General features: G+C 43.2%; 1 protein-coding gene across 3 annotated transcripts in view; it reads left to right on the top strand.

Annotated features, from left to right (window-relative positions):
- The window catches only part of B3GNT7 (UDP-GlcNAc:betaGal beta-1,3-N-acetylglucosaminyltransferase 7), a 57,229-nt gene that overhangs the window by 12,852 nt on the left and 25,219 nt on the right, over nucleotides 1-19,158 (top strand). For 2 of the 3 annotated variants that reach the window (XM_040349705.1, XM_040349707.1), the window contains exon 2: nucleotides 18,466-18,540. In XM_040349705.1, the coding sequence (XP_040205639.1) occupies nucleotides 18,466-18,540 (75 nt within the window). The remainder of the gene's footprint in view (nucleotides 1-18,465; nucleotides 18,541-19,158) is intronic. The other variant, XM_040349706.1, reaches the window with a different exon arrangement.

Raw genomic sequence — 19,158 nt, 5'->3', positions numbered from 1 at the left:
GCCGTGGCTCTGTGTAAAAAAAAAAAAAAAAAAAAATAGACACACAGAGTAGCACCTCAGGAGTGAGCCTGCTTGAGTGATGATTCAATCCACAACCATTTATTCATAAATCCTTCTTCAGTTTATAGTCCATATAAAAAGATTATAGTAATGTGATGTGTAACCATAAAATGTCCATCCACAAATGGCAACCTCCACAAGGGGATCAGAAGCGAAATCCAGCAGGAGCTCCAGAGTATAAAATAGAAGAGAGGTGCCTCATACACACGATCGGACTTCCATCTGACTTTTCCTTGGATTCTGCTCCGAATGGGCGTTGGCCGTGAACTTGTTTTGCATGCACACGGCAGGACATTTTTAGGCAACTCTCACCAAATTACATGGTTTTTAAGCTCTTTACCGCCACCCTTTGGGCAACTTCTGCTATTGTCTGATCTTTAGCATTGGTTCTGAGCATACGTGTTTGGACTTTGGTCCAATGGACTTGTGTACACAGCGAACATTCAGAGCATTCACAGCGAACATTTGTCCGATGAAAAAGCAAAAACAATTGTCCGATGGAGCATACACACGGTTGGTTTGTCCGATCAAACAAGTCCGTCAGACCGTTGTTGTCAAAAAAAAGTCTGATCGTGTGTATGGGCCTTAAGTGTAGCAATATGGTTACATTTAATAAAGGTACAACATTTAATCATCAACCATGTGAGTTGCTAAAACGGGCACATCCAAGTATGCAGGCATCCGGGGTAAAGCTGTCCACGTCATAGCCCATCCTCCCCACTGCCGACTCTCGCCACTGTCGGTCTGCAATCATGACCGGGAAGACTATCCTGCAGTAGAGCAATCTGAATGCAAGGCTTGAAGCGCAGTGTGGAAGGGGCGACGTTGATGGCGGTGCGAAGGGATCATTTATGTGGACCGCTTTATCTCGGAAGCCTGCATACTTGTGTTTGTTTTAATCAACCATGTGAAGTTGCTAAATGTTGTACCTTCATTAAGTGTAACCATATTGCTACACTTGGAGGCGCCTCTCTTCTCTTTTATACTCAGTTGGGACATGACGCTACTTGTATATCAAGTCAAAATGTATTTTAAAAAGTCGCTCTCAAACCAAAATAGACTCAAACCAAGGTTTTATTGTACTTTATTTATTTTTCATAGACTTTAATTTCAAGCGCAATTTAGTAAAACTGGTAACGCCTTGCTTATAAACTCTATAAGGACTTGGTATTTGACATTTGGGCATTGTTTGACAAGCAAAATTGTCCTGTTCTCATAAACGTTACGCTGGCTTCCTGCCCCGCGTCCTGTTCTGGACTTCGTGATATTGAATTATTTATTAACTACATGCCGACCAGCCGCAGCAGTTCTACGGCGGCAGGTCGGCTCCCCTGCGCGAGAGCACGTAGTATAACATCGGCTCTCGAAGTGGCCACTAGGGGCGCACGCACCCCCCGCTCGCTCCTGACTCCCGCGCTGGGCACTCGCGATCGCTCGTTAGAGCGGGGACCGGGAGCTGTGTGTGTGTGTAAACACACAGCTCCGGTCCTGTCAGGGGAGAAATGCCTGAACAGCGATCAGTCATTTTCCTCTAGTGAGTCCACCCCCTCTACAGTTAGAACACACCCAGGGAACATACTTGACCCCTTCCCCGCCCCCTAGTGTTAACCCCTTCCCTGCCAGTGGCATTTTTATAGTACTCAATGCATTTTTATAGCACTGATCGCTATAAAAATGCCAATGGTCCCAAAAATGTGTCAAAAGTGTCCGTCCTTTATCGCCATTGATTTTTGTTTTAACACTAGAACCTTTTTTTAAGGACAATAAGGCTAAGCATAGATATCAGAGGTATAAAAACAAAGGGGGGGGAGCAGAAGCTCGCGGCATTTGCCGATTTAATGTTTTTTGTGACGGAACCGGTGCTATCTCTGCCCCCACTGCTATCGGGGATAGATAAGTATGGAAAAATCTCAAACTTTAGAGTAAACTATGACAAATCTGAGGCAATGGGGGTAGAGATGAACAATACACAACAACAACAATTAGCTAACTGCTTCTCATTTAGATGGACGAATTCACATATAGGTTATTTGGGGACTAAAATTCCGAAGAAACTAAGCAGAATATTAGAGTTAAACTTAGCCCCGTTGGTGAGACAATTGAAAAAAGACTTACAGAAATGGGACAAGAAGGTGTTCACCTGGTTCGGGAGGATTAACATTTTAAAGATGAATGCAATGCCGAGGTTATTGTATTTACTACAGACACTCCCAACAAGAATACCTCAGGGATTCCTTAAAGGAATTAGAGCGAAGTTTGCGGGATTCATATGGGCAGGGAAACCGGCCAGAGTGAGAAGAGATATCTTAACACTACCAAAGGAAAAGGGGGGAGTAGGATTTCCAGACCCACTAGCCTATTATGAGGCAGTCCATCTGTCGAGAGTACTTGACTGGTGCGTTGCGCCAAAGATCAAACCTTGGATCCTCTTAGAACAAGCAATGACGGAGATCCCACTGGAGGGGCTAATATGGCTCTCTAAATCGGTCATACCACAGACAGTTAAGAGACACCCAACGATAGGGACGACAATTAGCATTGTTAAAAAAATATTTAAAAACCTAGAGGACGAAACGGAAGTGAACCCGATGACACCAATTCTGGGGAACCCAGTGTTTACCCCTGGCCTGAGTGACTCAGGTTTTGGGAATTTAAAAAATAGAGGTCAAACTAGACTGATACACTTTCAGAGAGAGAATCGGGTAATGTCTAATGAAGAAATAGAAAGGGAACTGGCCGAACATTTAGACCCATATAGGAGAAGACAGTTAGGGGGATTTCTCCGAACTATCAGAGGACAAATCAGGGTGAGAGAAATACTGATGGAATTCGAGAAAATGTGTCTTAAGAGAGAACCAGTGAGACATTCACTCTCCCTGTTTTATTCTTTGGTAAATGAAATAAAAGCGCCACGTGAAATAGGCTTTATTCAGAGATGGGAAAGAGACCTAGAGGTAACATTCACGGAAACTCAGAAGAAAAAAATCTTTCAATTTAATCATAAAGCATCAATAGCATCTAAATTCCAAGAAGGAGGATACAAGATCCTGAGCAGGTGGTATAGGACACCGGAGGTCTTAAATCAGATCTTTCCTCAAGTGTCAAATATTTGCTGGCGATGTCAGAAAGAAGAGGGAACTCTGCTACATATTTTTTGGAACTGTGAAGGAGTCAAAGACTTCTGGAAAATGGTATCTGAAGTGATAGAAGAAATAACTGAGATATCATTAGGGGATGAACCAGCGACTTATCTGTTATTAGACTTACCCATGTCAATAGAAAAATTTAAAAGATCCCTAGTGAGACATTTAGTGGTCACAGCCAGATCGTGTATCCCGGTTCTTTGGAAGAGCACATGTTCTCCAAGCAAATCACAATGGATAGCCAAAATTACTGAAATGCAAAGCATGGAGAACCTCACGGCATCTTTGAGGGAGGGGGAGGAGAGGGTGGAAGAAATATGGGCACCTTATGTCAGATATAGAGCGCGGGGGGAGGGTTAGAGGGGAGGAAGGGAGTCCACTAGGAGGAGGAGTGTGAGCTCCAGGCCCCTTTTTTTTTTTTTTTTTTTTTTTGCCGGGTAATAGACTCGGAGGTAGGGGGGGGGGGGGAGAAGAGGGGGTACTAGTGCCTTAAACTGGGGAAGATCACATCAAAGATGAAAGATATGATAAAGTGAAGAGGGACCAAAGAAATAAAAGCATTCGGGTAGACGAGGTGCAGAGGGAGGGCGGCAGATAAAAATAGAGGAAACCTAAATAAGGAAAAGGACAAACATAAGAATGTAGAGATTGAAGCTGTTTGTACTGTCTGATGTGATACGAACCTGGGTTTGAGGCAATGTGACATGTTGAAAAATGAAAAATAAAGAATTTGTAAAAAAAAAAGTGTCCGCCATAAGGTCGCAGTACCGAAAAAACATCGCTGATCGCCCCATTACTAGTAAAAAAAAAAAAATATTAATAAAAATGCAATAAAACTACCCCCTATTTTGTAAACGCTATAACTTTTGCGCAAATAAACGCTTACTGCGATTTTTTTTTTTTTTTTTTTTTTTTTTTTTTTTTTTACGAAAAATATGTAGAAGAATACGTATCGGCCTAAACTGAGGAAATTTTTTTTATATATTTTTGGGGGATATTTATTATGGTAAAAAGTAAAAAAATATATATTTTTTTTCAAAATTGTCGCTCTATTTTTGTTTATAGCGCAAAAACTAAAAACCGCAGAGGTGATCAAATACCACCAAAAGAAAGCTCTATTTGTGGGAAAAAAAGGACTCCAATTTTGTTTGGGAGCCACGTCGCACGACCGCGCAATTGTCAGTTAAAGTGACGCAGTGCCGAATCGCAAAAAGGGCTCTGGTCTTTGACCAGCAATATGGTCCGGGGCTTAAGTGGTTAAGAGTAAGGGACCTTTCACACAGACGGATCCTGTGATGTTCCTTTTACCCCCGCTTGCTCAGCAGGGATTGCTCTGTTGATCCCCGCTGAGCCGGCAGAAGACAGGATGGTCCCTGCACACTGGGACTACCCTGTCAGATCTCCGCTCTCCTCTATAGGGGGATCGTATGAACACAGACTGTCTGTCCGTGTTCATCCAATCCGCAGACGGATGGAAAAATATAGGATTTTCCTCCGTCTGCAGAATCGGACCATAGCGGACACTGATGAGATCAGGTGTCAGCGGATGTTCATCCACTGACATCCGCAATCCCATAGGGATACATGTGTGTCCGTTTTTTTCATCCGCAAAAGTGCCCTAATTATGTAGTTTTCCAAAATCATTTAAAAGGAAGCAATGTTGCCAGAGGGCGGGGGGGGGGGGGGGGGGGAGTGTGCGTGCGTGTGTGTGTGTGTGTGTGTCTAATATATTTTGTTTTCCCCCAAGCATAATTAAATGACAATGTTATTCAATTATGGAAATGTCATCACTATGACATCATGGTTAAACTATATGGCGTCTAACCATGTTTATTTTTGTTCAGCTAATAATCTGTGTACTGTAAAAAGATCAAAAGGGTATAGATTATATGCACTGTATAAAAGTTGAATGTTAGAACGGGTGCCTTGTTTTATTTATTTTATTTGCTTTTGTGATCAAAAAGTAATGTTTATAGAAGCAAGAAATGTCATTCCTTTTTAAACATGTGAATGGGTCCATTGTAATAGCTAAGCTAGTTTAAAAAAAAAATAAAAAATCCTGAATTTATTTAGGGGAATTTCTGCTTTCAGTAACTATGTAAACATTACTTAAAGGTTTACCTTTAACCTATCACTAATTCTCCCCCTAAAGTGGTTGAAAAGGAAGAATGTTTTTTACTTTTAATGCATTCTTTGCAATAATTTCTTTTGAAATGCACCAAGCTTTTTTATTATTATTATTATTATCAATAAATAAGATCATTATTGTTTTTTACTTCACTTTGGACTCTCTGGTTTTCATATGTAGAATGGTTTTTCAAGTTTTTTATATTGCATTTCAAAAGGAAGTTGTTTCAGTTTAACACCAGGAAAATGGTGCCTTCTTTTCACAGTTGTATTCACACCTATTGCCATTTTTTCCTTATGCGTGCCTGAGAAGTGACATAATATATGATGTTATGGTCACCGCTGTTTCATGCGTGGAGCAACCTAGTGGTTATCGGACTACTCTCAGTAAGCCTGCAGTTCCCACCTAAGCTGAGTTTCCTGAAGGTTTTGTATACTTCTTCCACTCCAGGGCTCCTTGGTGTATTATTATGGACCATTTTGTCTGGTTGTTCTACATTCATTGCTGTCCCTTGTTTGTGTTCCATCACAGTCCATACATCCAATTTTTGGCACCATGTCCAATTGATATCAGTACCTGGGCATTTGTAAGCTCTTGCAAAGAAAAGCCAAGTGGTACAACTGTACAGCTTGATGGGAACAGCAAGGTTTGTACCCGGCCAATCGGTTGTTTAACATGTTTGATGCTCCTAGTTTTCTTCTGTTTGTGAATAGCTTTTGTGAATTTTTATATAGCCCAGGTTCACACTGGGTACAATTTGGTACGATTTGAGATGCGATTTCACATGTCAAATCGCATCTCAAATCGGCGGCAATTGTCGGCAATGGCACTGTCCTAATCGGTGCGACGCCGCATCTGCAGCGCTGCACCGATTTCAAAAAGTAGTTCCTGTACTACTTTTTGCAATTTCGGGCCGCGATTTACATTGAACCCTGCACAGATGTCTCTTAAATCGCGGCCGAAATCGTGGTAAAATCACGATTTTTACCGCGATTTTGAATTCGCAGCAGTGTGAACCTAGCCTAAACAATATTCTTTACTACAATTTCAAGTGTTGCTAAACCCGGGACCCTGCATTCGCTATATCTGGTCTCCCACAGTACACAGAACATGGAAATGCAATTGTTTTCGTAAATATAAACTGCTAAATATCTTTTCTCATCGGCAGTATATAGCAGTCTTGTGACTGGTTAAAGCTTGTAGGATGAGTTTCCATTCTTCCCTGAGGCTTCATGACCCCTGACCCTCTGTCTGGACAGTGCTAATTGGCCCTGTGCCGATCACATGCAGTCTCCCAAGAAAAGAAAAAAAAACTCTGTAGCAATACACAAAAAACTGAGTATGTGCAAAGTGTCCCCAAGGCTCTGTTCTATCAAGAGATACATTGAGGATAGTGGAAGAAGGGGAGCATCAGAGAAGACAGGATCAAACAGCCTTTTTACATAATGCAGAGGATTAACCCCTTAGATTCAACAGAGTATAACAAGCATGCTTTACTGCATATACAGACTGATTTTACTGTTGTGGATTTAGTAGCACAAGGTATTGTTTGACATTATAAAAAATACCCCATCTAAATCATCATAACATGGAGTGTACATTTGAATGACCAGTATAATAGTTGTGCACAAAGTCATGTTGTCTGAAAGATCACATTGCTGTATTTTTTTATATATATATATCAAATTGTGTGTGTTAGGGCTGCAACTAACGATTAGTTTCATAATCGATTAGTTGGCCGATTTATTGTTTTGATTAATCGATTAATCGTATAAATAGCCGTAAAAAAAAAAATAATAATAATTTTTACATTTTTTTTTGGGCCAATTTGTTGGGCAGATTGCAAAACACAAATTTCCGCAAAAACACATTACATGCTTTTCTGCTGCTTCTCCATTGACTTATATTGAACCAAAAAAAAATAAAATGGTACCGTTTTGCGTTAAGTCCTTGTCCTTTCCAAATACGCAGCAGCTGAAAAAAAATCATGGATGTGAACGTGTCCCATAGGAAAACATGTAACTGAACTGTAGTGTGTTTCTGCAAAAAACAGAGGTGAGAACCCCGGCCTGAGATGTTTAGTAACATAATGGGGTTAAAAAAACTAAAATAAGTACTAAAAGAGCAAATAATCGCTACTGTAAGGGGTACATTTTTTTTACTGTGTGACAGTGAAAGTAATATTTACAGTAGCGATTTGCTTTTTTTGTACTATAAAGGGCTAATTTTAGTTTTTTTAACCCCATTATGTTACTGGCCGATTAATCGATTACGAAAATTGTAATCGATTAATTTCATCGATTAGTTGTCGAATAATCGATTAGTTGTTTCGGCCCTAGTGTGTGTGTGTGTGTGTGTGTGTATATTATATTACAGACCTCAAAAATCCACTCGCATGCTCGCATTTTCCAAGTGGATTCTGAGGTCTGGCGAGGAAGGGCTGCCTGGGAGTCGGGGGGCGAGCAGGGAGCGTGTGTCAATGGGAGTCCTTCTCCCAGCGATCACCGAGGCCGGAGGGGGAAGAGAGAGAGCCGCTCAGGTGTACAGAGCGCAGCGGGGGGAACAGAGATAACAGCTTTCATTTCAATAGCCGTGTTCCCCGCCGCTCGCTGAAAGATACAGCCCCGCCCCCTGGTCCCGGGACTTTGATTGACAGATCACCCGTCACTGCGATTGGACGGGTGATCTGTCTATCAAAGTTCCCCGGCCAGGGGGCGGGGCTGTATATGACGTTGCACGGCGGGAACACGGACTCGAGGAACCAGGAGGAGGCTGACCGCCTGGGATAAGGGAAGAGACCGGAGAGGAGGAGCCTACCTTACAGTATGTGGCAGCAGCACCAAACACTCGGTCCGTGCACACACAGCACATGCCATTCCCTCTGTCTGTGCCACCAGTGAGAATGGCAGTGCTGGCTGACTGTGTGCAATGCATCTCTGTCACCCCCCCCCTCCTGTCTCACCCCCCACCCCTCCCTCTGTGTCGCCCCCACCCTCTGTCACCCCCCCCTCCTGTCTTACCCCCACTCCCTCCCTCTCTGTCACCCCCCCTTCTGTCTCACCCCCATCCTCTGTTAATCCCCTCCTGTCTCACCCCCACCCCCTCCCTCTCTGTCTCACCCCCACCCCCTCCCTCTCTGTCTCACCCCCTCCCTCTCTGTCTCACCCCCTCCCTCTCTGTCTCACCCCCTCCCTCTCTGTCTCACCCCCTCCCTCTCTGTCTCACCCCCTCCCTCTCTGTCTCACCCCCTCCCTCTCTGTCTCACCCCCTCCCTCTCTGTCTCACCCCCTCCATTTCTGTCTCACCCCCCCCACCCGCATCCATTTCTGTCTCACCCCCCCCACCCGCATCCATTTCTGTCTCACCCCCCCCACCCGCATCCATTTCTGTCTCACCCCCCCCACCCGCATCCATTTCTGTCTCACCCCCCCCACCCGCATCCATTTCTGTCTCACCCCCCCACCCGCATCCATTTCTGTCTCACCCCCCCCACCCGCATCCATTTCTGTCTCACCCCCCCCACCCGCATCCATTTCTGTCTCACCCCCCCCACCCGCATCCATTTCTGTCTCACCCCCCCCACCCGCATCCATTTCTGTCTCACCCCCCCCCACCCGCATCCATTTCTGTCTCACCCCCCCCACCCGCATCCATTTCTGTCTCACCCCCCACCCCTTCCTTCCCTTTTAGGGCAAATTCCCACTAAATCAGCATGAAATCAAAGAGCAGTCGGAGCAATTTGACACTCCAGCCACTCTGCATTGCAAGCTGCTAGGGGGCAGTATGATTAACATTTCAGTGCATCATACTTCCCCCTCTTATTTTGTACAAACTTTGTTTGCAGTGTATATAATGTACACACGGCTGCATGGTGGACACACGCAGCCTGCATTGGTGGGCATGGATACAGTTGTTAATATTTATTTTAATAACTGAATTCTGCATAATACATTTGAGTGTCATTTTATGCGAGCATGTTTAGGGGCGGGCTGGGACAACTGGTGGCGAGTAACCCTTGAGGCCTGGCTAGTAGCTCAGGACTTGAAATTTTGAGCCCTATTATATTATATTTTCTCCTGGAAGTATTGGTAAAGCCAGGGCTCTAGGTTTTGATAATTTAAATGGTAAAGCTGGTCTCAAAGAACTATTTATTTTATGAATTGCTGTCAGCTTTTGGAACAAAACACGCTGCTTAGCCATTCACGAGAAGCCTTGTAGTTTATCAGAGAATACAAGGCTTCCTCTGGTTGAGGATGAGAGGCTGGCATATGACATCACAATCTCTCCCTTAGTCAATCAGCAAAAGCCTTGCCTTCTTCCAAAAACACTGAATACTGTATGTTGCTGATAATACATAACGTTTATAGAGCTCTGACTGCATTTCTTAGTAATGCCAATAGTTTGATTGGGCTAGCTTGGCCAAAACACACTAGTTGAAGTAACACAAAACTTGGAGTTAAATAGCTAGATTCAGAAACACTGGCATAACTTTGAGGCGGCGTAGCGTATCGCATATACGCTATGCCGCCGTAAGTCAGAGAGGCAAGTGCTGTATTCACAAAGCACTTGCCTCCTAAGTTACGGCAGCGTAGCGTAAATGGGCTGGCCTAAGCGCGCCTAATTCAAATGTGGAACAGGGGGGCATGTTTTATGTTAATCACTGGTGACCCGACGTGATTGACGTTTTTAACGAAAGGCGCATGCGCCGTCCGTGGACATATCCCAGTGTGCATTGCTCCAAAGTACGCCGCAAGGATGTATTGGTTTCGACGTGAACGTAAATTACGTCCAGCCCCATTCACGGACGACTTGCGCAAACGACGTAAAATTTTCAAATTTCGACGCGGGAACGACGGCCATACTTAACATTGGCTAGGCCAGCATTTTGTTCGACTAACTTTACGCCGGAAAAAGCCTTACGTAAACGATGTAAAAAAAATGCGCTGGGCGCACGTACATTTCTGAATCGGCATATTCTACGCCGAACTCAACGGAAGCGGCACTTAGCGGCCAGCGTAAATATGCACCCTAAGATACGACGGCGTAGGAGACTTGCGCCGCTCGTATCTTTGCCTAATTTAAGCGTTTCTGGTTTCCAGAATACGCTTAAATTTACGACGGCGTAGATTCAGAGTTACGACGGCGTATCTACCGATACGCCGCCGTAAACGTCTCTGAATCCAGCTAAAAGTGTTACTAAACCCACAACAGTAAAACCAGTCTGTATTTGAAGTAAAGCATGCTTGTTATACTCACTGTGGAACCTAAAGGGTTAATCATCTGCATTGTGTAAGGCCCCATTAACACATGTGGACCATTTCATCAGTTCAGTCACTTTTTTTTTTTTTTTATAAGAAAAAGGTATGAAGTTTAAGTCAGTTTTTCACATTTGTCAGCTAGAATCCTTAACCACTTGAGTCCAGACTCCAGGAGCCATTCTTTCATGCAAAAACAGCCAGGTTGTCAGTTTTTAACATCGTTTTTTTTTTTTCCCCAGAAGAAAAATGGGGCTTTGATCTGTTCCAAAAAAGGATGTTGACAGTAGTGGATGTAAATGGAGGATAATCCATTAATATCTGTTTTTCAATTGAGATGCATTGAGGTGCGTATTTATCCATCAATAGATGGATGAAAAACTGACAAATGCTCCGCTTTTGCACATGCTCGGTTTGGTGTGTAGTTTTTTTCCTTCTTGGTAGAGTGCATGTGATCAACACAGGGCAAATTATCACTGTCCAGACAGAGAATCAGGGGTCATGCAGCCTTCAAAGACAGTCAGAGAAGAATGAAAACTCCACCTACAAGCTTTAAAGCATTTGTTAACCTAAAAAAAAAGGATCATGTTCCTTTTACAGCATGAATAGCAGCACAGTGCTTGTGCTGTGTAATTTGGCCCCCTGTAATACATGATTGATTCTGCCAGTTTCTGCCCTCCACCTGTAAACTGACCACGGTTAATCATGGCTGCTGAGCCCTGACACTGTGGTCAGTTTATGTGCCTCCGTCATCCACAGCCCTGCTCTCCTCTGTCCTCCTCCTCCCCCTCCCATCAGCTAGTCTGTGTGTGAGCCGCCCCTCCCCTTGTAGCACCGCTCTGAGCAGTGCTCACATTACTGCACACAAGCACTGACAGCCCCACTGCTAGTATAACATGTAGTATATACTGTATGCCTTTTTGTCAAATTCTTCTTCTAAATACCTTTATTCTTTCTCCCCGATCAGTGGTCACGTGACCAACTGACCCTCTCTTCCTCCGATGTATGTACTACAGAGATCCCAGCCCCTCCCTCCCAAGTACATACATCGGAGGAAGAGAACGACATGTGGTCACGTACGTGACCACTGATCTGGGAGAAGGAATAAGGTATTTAGAAGAATTTTACAAAAAGGTATACACTGTATAGTACAGGTTATACTAGCAGTGGGGCTGGCAGTGCTTGTGTGCACTGCCTTAACCTCTTGGGACCCGCGCTATAGTCAAATGGCGGCTACAGCGCGGATCCCAAAATCCAAGTGGACGTCAATTGACGTCCGCCCCTTTGCGCGCGCTCCAGAGCGCGCAGCGGGGAACTGCTGTGCTGGCCGTGTCCCTTGGACACAGCCAATAACAGATCGCCGCGAATGGCCAATTAGAGTGTCCGTTTGCGATGCGATCTGTGCGGCCAATGAGAGATGATCTCATATGTAAACATATGAGATCATCTCTCATTGCCGTTTTACACAGAGACAGCGGTGCTGTCTCTGGAGAGGAGACCGATCTGTGTCCCTTGTACATAGGGACATAGATCGGTCACCCCCCAGTCACCCCCCTTCCCCCACAGTTAGAACACTAATTGGGGTACACATTTAACCCCTTCCTCACCCCCTAGTGTTAACCCCTTCAATGCCAGTCACATTTATACTGTAATTAGTGCATATTTATAGCACTGATCGCAGTATAAATGTGAATGGCGCCAAAAATGTGTCAAAAGTGTCCGATGTGTCCGCCATAACGTCGCAGTCCCAATAAAAATCACAGATCGCCGCCATTTCTAGTAAAAAAAATAAATAATAAAAAATAATTCTGTCCCCTATTTTGTAGGCGCTATAACTTTTGCGCAAACGAGTCGCTTATTGCGATTTTTTTTTTTTTTTACCAAAAATATGTAGAAGAATATGTATCGGCCTAATTTGAAAAAAAAATATTGTTTTTGTTTTTTTAAATTGGGATATTTATTATAGCAACAAGTAAAAAATATTGTATTTTTTTCAAAATTGTCGCTCTTTTTTGTTTATAGCGCAAAAATAATAATAAAAAACGCACAGGCGATCAAATACCACCAAAAGAAAGCTCTATTTGTGGGGAAAAAAGGACGTCAATTTTGTTTGGGAGCCACGTCGCACGACCGCGCAATTGTTAGTTAAAGCGACGCAGTGCCGAAAGCTGAAATTTCACCTGGGCAGGAGGGGGGTATATGTGCCCAGTAAGCAAGTGGTTAACAACCCCTTTAACAAGACACTGATAGAAGTCACAAGATTGCTCTAACTGCTGATGGGGTGGGGGGGGGGTATTTAGCAGTTTATATTTACTAGAAATAGCATTTTCTCTGTACTGTGGGAGACCAGATATAATGAATGCAGGGTCCTGGGTTAAGTAACACTTGAAGCTTAGTTTGAAACTATGGCATGGTTTGATGCTGTATTTTAATGCTCTGAGTGCAAGAGCAAAAAAATCCCCATCTACACCCAACTAAGCTGTGACTGGCTGCAGTGCTTTTAGGTTAGCATCCAGTCCTGTCTACTTTGATAAACTCTCAACATACGGCACAGTGAAAAACCCACTAAAGCAGTAGTGGTAAACTTGAAAGTGAAAAGGTTTCAAATGCAGATTCCCGACATCCTCACCTCCTGCCTTAGAGTTAAACAGAGTTAACATGATTGCACACTCCTATATAAAGTGGGCACAATTTATTTGGGCACACTTTCATGAGTTTGCCTCTGCCCAAAAAAATGTAATACTGAGGCAAGGTACCAGTTTAGGTTGGTTTCTTTTAGGCCGAGTTCACACCTATGCGAATTGGTTGCGGCTTAAACCGCATCCAATTCGCATAACATTATAAAATACATTGATTTCAATGAGGCTGGTTCACATATGTGCGATGCATTCGCACTGCGCATTGCCGAAAAAACGTGTGCGCTTTCTAGGCATTGCGGTGCGGCTCAGGTGCAAATTCAGGCCCATTATCTTCTATGGGCACGCATCTGATTCGCAGATGTGTTAATTTCTCTTCAGGATTTCTCTCATTCACCTCAATACACTTTCCCCCCTCCCCCTCCCAGGTCTCCAAATTCGCAGCTAAAACGGAGCTGATCTGCTGAACAGTTCTCTTATCTCTCTGCAGAGATGAGAGCTGAAATTCGCACCGCACAAGTGTGAATCCGGCCTTACAGGTTTCCCCCCCCTGCAATTACAGGTGCTTGTTGTTCAGAATTTTTTTGCCAGAGGCTTCAGTATATAAATGGGCTCTGGCAGATTGACAGCCTTTTGGCTGGACAGTGAGCAAAAAGGAGCTTCCCATCCCCCCACCCGTCGCATGCACTTTGTGGTTCCTCACCTTTGTATCAAAGGGGGACTTTATCAGTGTTAAAAGTTATATTGTGCTTAAAGCGGTTCTCCACCCTAAAGTGGAGTCCCGCTGATCGGAACCCTCCCCCCTCCGGTGTCACATTTGACACCTTTCAGGGGGGAGGGGGGTGCAGATACCTGTCTAAAGACAGGTATTTGCACCCACTTCCGGCCACACGCTACGGGCAAAAGACGGGCATTCCGTCACATCCCGTCTGTCGCCCGTTGTGTGCTGGGAACACTCGGCTCCCAGCACACAGCGTGTGAGCCAATCGGCGGGCGCAGCGCGACTCGCGCATGCGCCGTAGGGAACCGGGCAGTGAAGCCGCAGCGCTTCACTTCCTGGTTCCCTCAGCGTGGATGGCGGGGGGAGCAGCAGAGTGACGAGCGATCGCTCGTGCTCTGCTGCGATCGGCGCTGGACTCCAGGACAGGTAAGTGTCCTAATATTAAAAGTCAGCAGCTGCAGTATTTGTAGCTGCTGGCTTTTAATATTTTGTTCCCATGGCACATCCGCTTTAAGTCATTACGGCTAAGCATGGTCAGTTTTGTTATATGCTAATAAATTGTATTATTATAATATTTATATATAATATTTTCTAAATGGTTTTGAATATGTAAAACCAATAAAAGTGCCATGGCCAATTTACATAAATGTTGTGTTCTGTGTCCTTTATCTTGTATGTATGGTTGTATTTGGAGATATTTTTTGCGGTCATAAGTGCAGCGTGCAACCCCATGAGTTATGATGCCGCGTACACACGATCATTTTTCAGCATGAAAAAAACGTTGTTTTTCAGCATGTTGAAAAAACGAAGTTTTTCCAACTTCATCATTAAAACGACATTGCCCACACACCATTGTTTTAAAAAAATTATCTAGCAAAGCGCGGTGACGTACGACGGCACTATAAAGGGGAAGTTCCATTCGTCTTTGGGCTGCTTTAGGTGATTCCGTGTTGGTAAAAGACGATTTGCGCTTTTCTGTCCGTATAGCGTGATGAATGTGCTTACTCCATTATGAACGGTAGTGTACTAAGATTTGTAGGTAAAGTTGGTTCAGGGTAAATCCGATTGCCTCTCGGGGGATCAGGAAGGAATTTTTTCCCCTGCTGTAGCAAATTGGATCATGCTCTGCTGGGGTTTTTTGCCTTCCTCTGGATCAACTGTGGGTATGGAGTTGGGTGTATAGGATTTGACTGTGTTTTTTATTTTTTTTTATTTTTTTTGTAGTTGAACTGGATGGACTTGTGTCTTTTTTCAACCTGACTAACTATGTAACTATGTAACACGATCATTTTTACAACCCGAACAACGACATTGTTTAAAACGACGTTAAAAAATGCAGCATGTTCGAAAAAAAATGTGAAGCCAACACACGATCATTTTAAAATGACATTTTTTAAAAACAACGTTTTTTTCATGCCGAAAAATGATCGTGTGTACGCGGCATAACTCTCTCTTCAAGCTCACGTAAGGCCAGGACTATACTCCCCATAGTTCTACTTTTTGGGCCTATGGAACCCCCTGTTAATAATTACTATATTTACAGTATATTAATGTGGGGATCACTGATGAATGCTCCTTGCATTTGGGGGTCATTGGAAAGAATTCACCCAACATATAGATAAGATATCATTATTTTAAATGGTTACCCATCTGAGAGGCCAAACTTGCTCAAAGGGGTTGTAAAGGTACAATTTTTTTTCCTTTACCTTAGTGCAGTCCTCCTTCACTTACCACCTCCTCCGATTTTGCTTTTAAATGTCCTTATTTCTTCTGAGAAATCCTCACTTCCTGTTCTTCTGTCTGTAACTCACCACCGTAATGCAAGGCTTTCTCCCTGGTGTGGAGTGTCATGCTCGCCCCCTCCCTTGGTCTACAGGAGAGTCAGGACGCTCCCTACATTGCAGATGGAAAAAGGAGCTGTGTGTTAGTGGGTGTCCTGACTCTCCCGTAGTCCAAGGGAGGGGGTGAGCACGACACTCCACGCCAGGGAGAAAGCCTTGCATTACTGTGTGGAGTTACAGACAGAAGAACAGGAAGTGAGGATTTCTCAGAAGAAATAAGGACATTTAAAAGCAAAATCGAAGAAAGAGGTAAGTGAAGGAGGACTGCACTAAGGTAATTGTACCTTTACAACCCCTTCAAGGAACCCCAGGGTTCCACTGAACCCTGTTTGAAAAAAAAAAAAGGCTGCTCTAGTAGGTTCTGTGTGTATATGTATATGTATATATGTGTGTATATATATATATATATATATATATATATAATAAAATTTTTTTTTTTTTTTTTTTTATTTGGAGATCTTCTTGCCGAGTTCCTAGTAAAAATTTATTTTGAAGATTATACTTTTTCCTGACAACCAAATCTATTTTGTGTAGAATTCTGCTTTTAATCTAGAAATTGAGTTTATATGTTTTCAGGGTAAGTTCAAGGCTACAGAACACCTGCTTGAAGATGTACCCATGCCTTTCTTGATCATCATCACTTTCTAATTAGTAAACTACACTTTATTAACTGGCCTGTGCCTTAACAATGGCTTCTAGTGTATATTGCCTATTCATGTTTGCGTGTGATCTGCTGGGAAAAGAAAAAAAAAAAAAAAACACAAAGTAATCATGTTAATATAGAGAATGAGTTGTTGCAACTGAGGAATAAAGGCTGAGCAATAATAACATTCCTGGGTGAAGAGAAATCTGATATCTGGGGCTTGTCTCATAAAGATGCATTGTAGCTTTTACACAGGTGTGCTTGCTCACATACATTCAGATATGCACCAATGAAAATAGTCATATTACAAAGCCCCCTTTTTTTTTTTTCATACCTTCATCCAAAATGTCTTATTCAGTGTTATTAGTGCATGCCCAGATTGGATAACGAGCACAAACTGCGTTGTATGCACTTGATACTCGTATCCATAAAAAAATGACTTCTGTAATGGAAAGTGGTGGTAAAGATGATCACTACAGATCATAAAAAAAAGATTGTTCCTTCATGCTAAACATTTTTTATAAAAAAATTTTTTGATGATGTGGAAAACTTTTGGTCCCTTTTTTACTTGAGCGTTTTAGTCTGGAACCATCCAGAAGGAAGGACACTTTATCTTTATGGGCGAGCAGATATAACTCGACACGTGTTTTGCTTCCGCCTGAATCTGATTCGATTATGGTCTGCATACTTTTCCATGTTGGAAAACAAATGGATATAAATGCCCTCTGTTCACTGTTTACAATTTTTATTTTCTAGGCTGTTGTATATTTTCTTGTTTGAATGACCCATATTTACCTGGATAATTACTGTCCTCATTTTTTATGTACTCTTATGCTGCACTGGTTATAACCTCAGTTTCTATTTTTTCTGTTGGCGACATCTCTATTTTCTATACTTAAAGGAGTTGTAAATGTTTGTTTTTTTATTTTATAAATAGGTTCCTTTTTAAGCTAGTGCATTGTTGGTTAACTTACCCTTTCCTTTGATTTCCCTTCTAAATGCTTTTTTTCTTTGTCTGAATTTCTCACTTCCTGTTTCTCCTCAGTAAGCTTGCCCCCATCATCTGGCTGGGGATTAGTCAGCGTTCTCGCCCCCTCCCTTTGGACTACATTCCTGCGGGGGAGACGCTGTGTTCACAGTTTTAAATGGTTAAATGTGTTCACAGCGTCTCTCCATAGGGATGTAGTCCCAAGGGAGGGGGTGAGCACGCTGACTAACCCCCAGCCAGAACGGCTCGGATGATGGGGGCAAGCTTACGGAGGAGAAACAGGAAGTGAGAAATTCAGACAAAGAAATAAAACATTTAGAAGGGAAATTGAAGGAAAAGGTAAGTGAACCAACAATGCACTAGCTTAAAGGAACCTATTTAGAAAATAAAAAACTATTCTTTACAACCCCTTTAAAGCTGAGCTCCACCCAAAAGGGGAAGTTCTGCTTAAGTACCCCCCCCCTGTTCAATTTGGCATGTACCCGCTTCTGCTCGGACTGCCTAGGCTATCCAAGCGGAATTTTCCCTCTGCCACTCCCTCCAATCTTCTGGGACATGTCACAGGTCCCAGAAGATTGTCCGACCATTTAGGAGACGCAGCGTGACTTGCGACTACACAGTGCGCACCCGGGTGTGAACCCACAAGCTGTCTCAGCCAGGTGCACCCAGTTGTAATGCTGGGGAGAGGAGAGTGATAGAATCGATTGTTCAGGTGGCCACAGCAATACACACCAAACTGAGCATGTGCGGCGTGCCCCCAAGGTGTCCTATCAGGAGATGGATTGGGGATAGTAAAAGAAAGGGATTTTTTTTTTTTTCCCTTTTTAATGAGGATACATTGAATAGTAAATTAGTAACTTAATCGGTTTAGTGTTTTACTGATATACTTACAATACTAGTATTACTACTGTTTTTTTAACCTCACTAATACAAAAATAACAAACATATGTACTTCAATCTCCAACTAATATTTATCTGTGTGTCATAATGTGTACTGTGTCATTTTTTGGGGGGGTTTTTAACATTTTTACTTTTTGTTTTTTTGACCAGCAACAGGTTGGTCTCATTGCTGAAGGAATGGTTGGGAGAAGTGAGACCGCAGAAGATGAGGACTCCCGCGTTGCTGTGAGTAGAACTTACCTAGCTACACAAATACATCTATAAAACAGATAAGAGACCACAGAATACAAGCCTGAGGCTCTAATTGGCTTAAAGGGTGAGCTTGGGGCCAACCCACCCACTTGTGTTACAATGGGAAATAATTTCTCCTCCCAGACAATTGGCAATCGGTTCCTTAGATCCGGTTTTCCAGGGTGTTTTAGGACTCCAGGCCAATCGGGGTGTCAGTTAGGACCCACTTCCTGTTCGGCCTGGAGGAGAAGCAATGGCCCTGGTACAAGGAGCTGCAGCCCGGATCCATGTCTGCCTGATCTGCCACCTTCCTAAGGTAAGGAGGCCTTTGATCGTCGATGCATTCCCATCCATCTCCTGTGGGGGGGGGGGGGGTTGGCATTGGTTTGTCGCCACCCCCCTTCCAAACATTGAGCACCAGCTGCCACTGTTCTATACACAACAAAAAGTTTGTCTTCACTACACTTTTGTAAGATACAAACTCTTTTGTATTTTCTTCTATTTTGAATTTGGCGCAGGTGTTGCATAGTAGGTGAGGTTGAAAAAAGACACAAGTCCATCAAGTCCAACCTATGTGTGTGATTATGTCAGTATTACCTTGTATATTCCTGT

Source organism: Rana temporaria, chromosome 4 (assembly GCF_905171775.1).
Source record: "Rana temporaria chromosome 4, aRanTem1.1, whole genome shotgun sequence".
NCBI lineage: Eukaryota > Metazoa > Chordata > Amphibia > Anura > Ranidae > Rana > Rana temporaria.
Note: the sequence above shows the minus strand (reverse complement) of the source record. Positions and strands in the feature narration are given on the sequence as shown.